General features: G+C 38.0%; 1 protein-coding gene across 1 annotated transcript; it reads left to right on the top strand.

The window, feature by feature from the left end:
* The first annotated feature begins 2,017 nt into the window (after positions 1-2,017).
* mfsd4ab (major facilitator superfamily domain containing 4Ab) lies at positions 2,018-9,459 on the top strand. Its single transcript, XM_066672359.1, has 10 exons — positions 2,018-2,247; positions 3,671-3,869; positions 4,009-4,251; positions 5,173-5,326; positions 5,412-5,527; positions 6,598-6,771; positions 6,869-7,016; positions 7,987-8,057; positions 8,138-8,258; positions 8,369-9,459. Exons 1-10 carry the CDS (start codon positions 2,018-2,020, stop codon positions 9,457-9,459), a joined length of 2,547 nt encoding a protein of 848 aa, XP_066528456.1.
* The last annotated feature ends 209 nt before the right edge of the window (positions 9,460-9,668 follow it).

The following is a 9,668-nucleotide window of genomic DNA, read 5'->3' as shown; positions in this document are numbered from 1 at the left end:
AGTTTAGAGAATTCCTGCTTATACTCGACACCGGCCATCCAGGACTGTAACTGAAGGATCTTGCAGATAAGCAATCATTTTGTTATGCATATTTATTTTGAAATACGTATTCATGAAAGGATTAATTGGTGTTTAGTACAGATGTCATTTACTGAACACTATTTTATTTTTATACCCAAATCATATTTAATATATAGTTAGTTTACATAGGGTTCAGGTTTTCAGGTTTGTTTTCTATTTTTTTTTTTCACGTGTCCATTAAATAAGAGAGTGAGACTTTTTAAAATTTAAAAAGTTTCATGACTGACGTTATACATTTATAACACTAAAGATTACTCTAGAACAATGACATTATAAAACATTTAAACTAGAAATACATTAATGCAATTACCAGGCCAGCGTTTCACAAACATTAATAATAAAAACGTAATTTGATTTTCAGATCTCATGACAATCCACTGATGCCTTAAACAGAGGTTTGTTTGTTTGTTTGTTTTGTACACCCCAACAGGTGCACTGGCCCACACTTTCTTAGATAAACCTGTTTCACAATAAGTTACTGTGTGTGAGGAGAGGAAACGAGTAGAGTTACAGCTGTTAATGAGTATCAGTAATAAAAACACAACTGTAGAGGGCTCATATAGGACATGACCCTGTAGCACTTCCTGAGACCACCTCAGATCTCTTTCTATGTAGAGGGGAGATGATTTATTCATAAACCCATTTCCAATCCATGTTCACAGAGTAGCTGGGATTGTAGATAAAACACTGGAGTCAATTTGGAGTCATTGGGATGGAAAAAGAAAACTACATCTAATTATTAATTTTTATTATAATTTATAATAATTCATTTTTGTGGAAGTATATTTATTAATTAACCAAGCAGCCTATAAATAAAAGGAAAGCATTTCATAAGTTGCTCTGGATAAGATAATCCGTTGTGTGTTGTAGTAAAACAGTGAATAATGAAGAGGACACATATCAAGTTGTGAAGGCGTAAATCAGCAGGTTTAATGAGTATTAAGTGTGTCTTAATCCTGATGTCTATGCAACATCTATTACAGCACTTCTATTAATGTTGTAGGAAGTCCACTTTCATTTAAAGTGCAAAAGTAGCTAAATCCAAAAAAGAAGTGCATGTTCCAAAATGATCTAGCATTCGCAGACTGGCCTGGTTTTACATCCCAAGAAGAGCTTAAAAGATATTTCTTAACCTGCACTTGGGTTTATATAAGTAACATTTTGCGGATGTGTAAAGCTAATCATTCCCATGTCTCTACTCTGTCCTCTTCACCAGGATGCACTGAAATGGAGAGAAAGGTTTTCTTAACTCCTTTTCTCAGTTAAGGACAGAGAAAAGTCACATTATGTTTGAAAAGCATCCAACTTTAAATGCCCCATTAGTGGGATTTTAGAAGATTTTAAAAACCAACACAAGCAGCAACCTTGGTGCAACGCAGACAAAGTGAATGGAGTGATCATTAATGGAACAGAAAAATACATCTACCAGGGCTGTTCAGAATGTGATTTGATACCATTATCCAGTATATATATATTGCAATCATACTAAAGCTATGTTTTCATTGTACTTAAATTATTTTTTTTATTAGAACTGATATTTTCAATTAATGCATAGTGTTTACACAAATAATACAATTATTTTTTATTCTAAATGGTCCACATAAAATCAGCTTAGTACTCTCATTAACCCCTCACAGACAGGATAATACTGAACCACAAAATAATAGTTTCCGCTGAAATCAGATTTCAAGATATGTGATTCCCCCTGAAAATCATTGACAGTTCTAACTCGAGTCCAAATTTTCAAGCATTAACTTAAAATGTATTTCCCCCGTGTAGCTGAGAGGAGGGAGTATGCCTCTATAAATATGGTATTTCACTGCTTTTAACATTCTTAACTTGAGCCAAGTCAAAAAGGCCCTGAATCAGCACATTTGTGAACAGGGACACCCCAGAGCTTACAAGAACTTTGATTCAGTCATTTTTTGAGGACAGCATGTTTATCGAGGACCGTTTGGCAACACTTTTTAAACAGAACATCCAGCATACACTTACGTATTGGAGTGTTTTCTTTAGCTTTGGACTCTGCATAGCCTTCCTCGGGCCTACTGTTCTAGATCTAAAATGTCAAACCAACTCAACGCTTCAGGAGATCACCTGGGTGTTCTTCTCCCAACAGTTTTGCCTGCTCATAGGCAGTTCAATTGGTGGCAGCTTCAAGAAGACGTGAGTTTTCTCATTGGTGATCCTAAACAGTTCTTCCTTGAAAATGTCTTCCTCTGGTTTTTTATTTTTTTATATAAGATTTCAGGAACTCCACGTATATTTAGTAACATGCTGACAAACCAGTGTTGAGAAAAATGAGTAAACATTGTGACAAATGTGTGCACATAAGGAAATAACTGACTAAAATAGGTTGAAAACTGATTTTAAAAAAAAGTTTTTGTTAAGGATTTGACAGCGTTTTATATATTTTATTTTATAAGGAGGCAGCGGAGTAGAGCTGAAGAGATTGATTACTCTTTTTAATCAATATCTATAGACATGGCTCCATATAAATTTAATCTTATTTTTATACATGTACACTTTTATACATATAAAAGTTGTAATAACAAGAATATTGTACTGTTTATTATATATTTTATAACATAACTCATGTAGAAAACTGATTAACCTTCCACTGTGGATTTAATCTCTTTAAATTATTATTTTTTTCATACAGCTTAACATATGCATACTATTATCTAATCTTACCTGCCTCTACTGACCAACCATTTTACTGCTGTCAGGTCTCTCATCTCTCCTCTCTTTAGCTGCTGTTGTGCTACACATACACCAGTGCCAATATTTCACATTATAGCACAAACCTGGAGTGTGTCATTGCAATTATGCCACAGTTCGTTATCGCTATTTATTATTAGGTTTTAAGATAAAGAAGACCTTGATTTTTTTTGGATATCAACCTTCCGCGACGTAAAATAGTTACATTCTGTCACACATTCCTTTTTGCTCTCCTTTTTGATCTTTCCTTTTCTACTGGGATGAAGAACTATTATATCGATCTCATGCATGCCTGTTCAGTTTTGAATCCTGATCCCTAGAAGAATTTTAAAGTAATTATAAAACATATTCATTATTTTATTATGACTACACAAATGGATGTTTTGTTTAATGTGGCAAATACATGCTTCAATTAGCTTTACATAGAGCTAGGAATTAAAACATCCCAAGCATTTCCCATGAATCCACTTTGTTAATAGATATTCAGAGATATTTGTGTATTTTGAGCTGATTAGAGCAGTAGCTAGTGAAACATTTAGCTTCTGCCATAGCAGCAAATCACAGTCACGCAGTGTTCTCTTTCTACTGAACTCTTTCTGTTTCTAAAATGATTAACCCCAAAAATCTGATTTGTGTCTGGCCACAAAACAGTGAAAATGCTGTTGACAGTGTAATGTAACCAATTACACACAAGAAAAGCAGTTGGATGACTCCACAACAAGATGATGACTTCCACACAGATATGTTTGAGCAGATTGGAAATGATTAACTGTAAATTCTTGGAAAAGAATAAGTATAATGTAGTGATTGCTCTTTAACTTCTAAGCCATGTCTAAACTTTTGTCTTTCCTTCTTTTTTTCTTTCCAGGTTGTTTAGTGCCCTAGCTGCCCTCCTGCTGTCATCCCTTCTCATTTCTCTGGTTTTTGCCATCATCCCTTTCTGCTACAATGTGCTGTTATTATCTGTGGCCATGGCAGTATCAGGGCTGGCAATGGGCATCATCGACACTATTGCAAACATTCAACTTGTGGCTCTTTATCAGAAAGACTCTGCAATCTTCCTGCAGGTGTGTGACAGTAAATGCCTGGATTCTCTCATATAACAGTTGGCTTGAGTTTGCACACAATTTAGTAAGGTATGAAGTAGATGTTTCTGGCAACAAACAATTATAAAATGAAATACACTGTAACATGATCTTTCTGCAGGCACTGCACTTCTTCATTGGCCTTGGAGCTCTGGTAAGCCCTTTGATAGCAGACCCCTTCCTATCTGAGTACTGCCCTGGCATCAACAGCACAGAGGATAGTGCAGGATTGATTCACCACTTCAGACACAGCCTGGCTGCTGGCTTCAGGAGCCCCACACCTCTCAACTACTCTCAACACCCTGAACCAATCACAGAGCAGTCCACTGTGTCCTATGCCTTCTGGATCATGGCTATTATTAATGTAGGATAATAATCTTCTTGTGTGTATCTGATAGTTCTTGCAAAATGACTGAAGTTTTTAAAAAACAAAATCCGTAAGCCCCAAACAGTCAATAATTTTGTTGTACCCTTGTGCTCATCAAACTACTACACTTCATTTCGTCCTTGTAATTTCATTGCTGTATAAAGAAAAACATGTATCTAAAAAACAGTATCTTTATAGGAGAAACGAAAACACTCTTAACTTTCAATGGGAAATTATGTAAAAAGATTTTCTTTCAAGTAATTTTGGAGCATTTCTATTGTTCCATTCATCATGACATTCACACAATATGAAGGACAACTGCTGTGTTTACATTATATACTCATTCAGTCATTATCTGTAACTGCTTATCCAGTTCAGAGTCGTGGCAGGTCCAGAGCCTCCCTGGAATCATTGGGCGCAATACACCCTGGAGGGGGCGCCAGTCCTTCACCGGGCAACACACACACAGTCAGTCACACCTACGGACACTTTTGAGTTGCCAGTCCACCTCATTCTTTCCACCCAAGCCCCCAGAGGAAATCCAGCAAACTCCTCACAGAGAGTGAACAAGAGTGGGACTTGAACCCACAACCTCCAGGTCCCTGGAGCTGTGTGACTGTGAGACTACCTGCTGCGCCACCGTGCCGTCCAATACATTGTATAGTAAACTAAAAATCCAGTAAAAATGAAGAGACATGTTTTTCTTTGGACAGATATGAAATAAAAAGGAGGACCACCTGTGGCTTTTCTCAAATGGAAAATGCACAAATCAGGACACTAAGTACCTCCTTAGTGTTTGTATGCTTCTCTTAGATTGTAACATAATGGTTTTACTTTCTTGACTATTATCTCAAGCAATTTTCCACTTGCTGCTTTTGTTGTAGGATTAGTTCATGTACCCTGTCTCTCCTGTCTTAGCTCCCAGTGCCTATTGCAGTGTTTGTGTTGATGTACCGTGAGAAGCTGATCCCATTTTGCCCAAATGGCTTTCCACGTTTGCTGGACAAAGATGAGTTTGCCATGGAGACTCAAACCCAAGAGAGGGCAGGGTTTCCAGAACATGATTCCAAAGGTATAGAGAAAGAACAGAAAACATTCTTCAAATCCTGAGCCTTTGGTGTTTTACTTTAAACCTAATTTATCTTTATTTGCTCTAGGCCATGGGGATGTCTTCAGCTGTTGTATGAATGCTAACCTTCGTGAACTTCCTGCCTCATTCTTTGGAGTCCATATTCTGGGTGGAATTGTCCTCTTCATGACTGATGGAATTGTGGTGAGTTTACTGGTTTTCCCAGCAGTAGATTGTATGAATATTATACCAATTAGTTTAAAACTTAATCAAGTATATATTTTTAAAAACCAGGGCTGGGCAATTAATCGAAATCGACATTCAGAACTTCAAATCGACTTAATCCTATCTATATCAATTATATTGATCATTTTTATTCTATTATGTCCCCACTGTGTTCACATTGTCCCTTTAAAACCACTCTACCAAGCTGTAGTCACATGATTCTGCCACATGGAAGCAAACTAAACACTGAGGATGACCAAGCGACTCGAGCAACTTCTACCAAAGAAAAACAGAGCATTGGATGTGTTGTGCTGACTGTATTCAGACGACGCTGAACAAAAAGGAGTCAAATGTAAACACTGAGAAAAAAGCGACCAAAGCTCAATCACACACCAAATATAAACAGTGCTCAAAAAACAAGAGAGGAACGAGCTCCCAGCGACATTAGAAAAAATAACCCAAGCCTCATCACTGAACTAAGAGGGTCAAAAATACAAAAAATAAAATAATCGTTCATTAACCATAATTGTGGTAAAATGTACATTAATCGTGATATTGATTTGTGCTCATATCGCCCAACACTAATACAAATACTTAAGCACACCATAGGCTTTACTAAAAAACAACAAATTTTAAAGTGCATTCATGAATTTCAATAAAAAGATAATATCTCAGTGGAACTATAGACTTAACAATAGACTTAACAAAACAATAGGCAAGCGGAGCAGACCTAGGGTTAGTCAAGGACCTAAAACATAAAACAAAACTAGACGGGCAGACAGTGATATTTAACTCATAAAAAAATACATATAAGATACCATATGGTAAAAATGTGTATCAGTGAATGTGTCCATCAAACTGGATCTTAGTGTGAGAGACACAAGATTAATTTTAAACATCCATGTACTGTCCTGTAAACAGCCAAGAAATCATTGCACATTCACTGAGAAGTTACACTGGAATCAATGATTAGAATTTTTGATTTGAGAAACTGTGACTTTCTGAGAAGATCTGTGATTAATTTGTAACACACACTGAAACTCTTGTAGGGGGCCTATGCTGGTTTCGCATACACCTACGCTGTGTCACCTCCAATGTCACTCCATCCCAAAACAGCCGGCTACCTGCCCTGCATCTTCTGGGCTGCCATCACAGGAGGAAGGCTATTGTCCATCCCACTGGCCTATCGTCTCAGGCCTGTTTATTTACTCATGATCAGCCTGGTAATGGTCTCTGTTGTCTCTGTTTGGTCCTCTCCATTAGTACCAACACAGTCACTGTGGTAATAAAACACTCTCTCTCTCTGGCTTTGTTCTTCAGGTTGGCGTAATTATCACTGTACTCCTGCTCCTCATTCTCTACACCAGTAGCATGTTCTTGTTTGTAGGAACATGTTTACTGGGTTTGTTTCTCAGTAGTATTTTCCCATGTATGCTTGCATATACTGAGGACATTCTGGACTATCAAGGTATACATCCACACACACATCCATTTGTTTTTCTATTTTTCCGGATTATTTCTAGTTCCATTTCTTGTAATTTCTATTACTAAATAATGTTGTGCTAAACATATAAATGGGCATGCATGGTGGTGTAACAGGTAGTGTTGCACAGGTTCTGGGGCACATGGCGACCCTGAACTGGATATGTGGTTACAGACAATGAATGAATGAATGAATAAACACATAAATATATGAAATCATTTAAAATAATTATTTTATTTAATAAATTTTTTTTATTTAATAAAATTTAAAATAATTTAAATGCTAAATAGTTTTATTATTTAAGGGTGGCACAGTGGTGCAGCAGGTAGTGTCGCAGTCAAACAGCTCCAGGGACCTGGAGGTTGTGGGTTTGAGTCCTGCTCCGGGTGACTGTCTGTGAGGAGTTTGGTTTGTTCTCCCCGTGTCTGTGTGGGTTTTCTCCCATGGTCCAAAAACGTTGGTAGGTGGATTGGCAACTCAAAAGTGTCCGTAGGTGTGAGTGTGTGTGTGAATTTGTGTGTGTGGGTGACGCCCTGTGAAGGACTGGCACACCCTCCAGGGTGTATTCCCGCCTTGCGCCCAAAAATTCAAGGTAGGCTCTGGACCCACCGTGACCCTGAACTGGATAAACGTTTACAGATAATGAATGAATGATTTATTTTATTTTATTTTAATAGATTAACATTTTTTAAATGTCCCACTTTTTGAGGGTATTACAACATCGAAAAACCATATGATTTAAACATCCCATTTGTATTGAACTGCACACAGAAATATTAAATGTTTTAAAGCTTAATTAACGACTATCAAAACAAAATTCTACAGATATAAGCAAGTTACACAAACAATTTTATTTTAGTTTGTTTAAAAATTAAAAGTATTGAAATAGTAGTATTGTGTTATCAGTATGTCACCAAGTACAAATATATAAAACTCATCAGTGTGCTCTTTTCAGGATGTGCCACCACAGTTTTGGTGACCTCTGCTGGAATGGGTGAAATGGTCCTGCAGGTGCTTGTTGGATCGGTAAGAGTGAGGACATTTGTTATCTTTAATGTATAAATTTGTGGGAGTTTATTTATTACTGGATAAAAAATTGTTTGCAGATAATGCAGACCTCAGGCAGCTACAGTTTCCTCCTGTGTGGTATGATCACAGGCTGCATTGGATTCATACTGTTCTTTGGACTGGTGTTATGCCACCGCTTCCACAGAAAGTACTTGAAAGGTAAAAACACAAGTTTTCTGTCTATACTGATCATCTCAACATGTCCTTTCATGTGGAACTTACAAGCAGCATTGCATTTTCACAATATATTTATTATTCCCTATGAAAAGGAACATCTAAAAAGACAGCTATGGTGGAGGAATCAGTTACAGAAACAGCTCCGAAACCTTATCAGGCTTCAACTACAGTTCAAGCTCCAGCAGCAGTATCAACTTCAGTACCATCTCAAGAACTAGCTACAGCACCAGTATCAATTAAAGAACACTCGCCAGAACTAGCTACAGCACTAGTATCAACTACAGTACCTGCTCCAGAACACGCTACATTACCAGTATCAACTACAGTACCATCTCCAGAACTAGCTACAGCACCAGTATCAACTACAGTACCCGCTCCAGAACACGCTACATTACCAGTATCAACTACAGTACCATCTCCAGAACTAGCTACAGCACCAGTATCAACTACAGTACCCGCTCCAGAACACGCTACATTACCAGTATCAACTACAGTACCATCTCCAGAACTAGCTACAGCAACAGTATCAACTACAGTACCTGCTCCAGAACTAGCTACAACACCCATATCAACTTCAGTGCCATCTCCAGAACTAGCTACAGCACCAGTATCAACTACAGTACCCTCTCCAGAACACGCTACATTACCAGTATCAACTACAGTACCATCTCCAGAACTAGCTACAGCACCAGTATCAACTACAGTACCCGCTCCAGAACTAGCTACAGCACCAGTATCAACTACAGTACCTGCTCCAGAAATAGCTACAGCACCCATATCGACTTTAGTGCCATCTCCAGAACTAGCTACAGCACTAGTATCAACTACAGTACCTGCTCCAGAACTAGCTACAGCACCAGTATCAACTACAGTACCTGCTCCAGAACTAGCTATAGCACCAATATCAACTACAATACCTGCTCCAGAACTAGCTACAACACCCATATCAACTTCAGTGCCATCTCCAGAACTAGCTACAGCACCAGTATCGACTACAGTACATGCTTCAGAACACGCTACAGCGCCAATATCAACTACAGTACCATCTCCAGAACTAGCTACAGCACCGTATCGACTACAGTACCTGCTCCAGAACACGCTACAGCACCAATATCAACTACAGTACCCACTCCAGAACATGCTACAGCACCAATATCAACTACAGGAGCTGCTTCAAAACTAGCTACAGCACTAGTATCAAATAAATTCCCGCTTCAAAACTAGCTACAGCACCAGTATCAACTACAGCACATGCTCCAGATCAACATTGATATAGCACTAGTATCACCTTCAGCCCCAGAACCCATTCAAGCTTCAGGAGCAAAACCAGTTCCAGTTCAAGAGCAATTGGCAGAAAAAGTAAAGGCTATCCAGTAGCTGCAGCACTGTACA

Source organism: Hoplias malabaricus, chromosome 5 (genome assembly GCF_029633855.1).
Source record: "Hoplias malabaricus isolate fHopMal1 chromosome 5, fHopMal1.hap1, whole genome shotgun sequence".
In the NCBI taxonomy this organism is placed as follows: Eukaryota; Metazoa; Chordata; class Actinopteri; order Characiformes; family Erythrinidae; genus Hoplias; species Hoplias malabaricus.
Note: the sequence above shows the minus strand (reverse complement) of the source record. Positions and strands in the feature narration are given on the sequence as shown.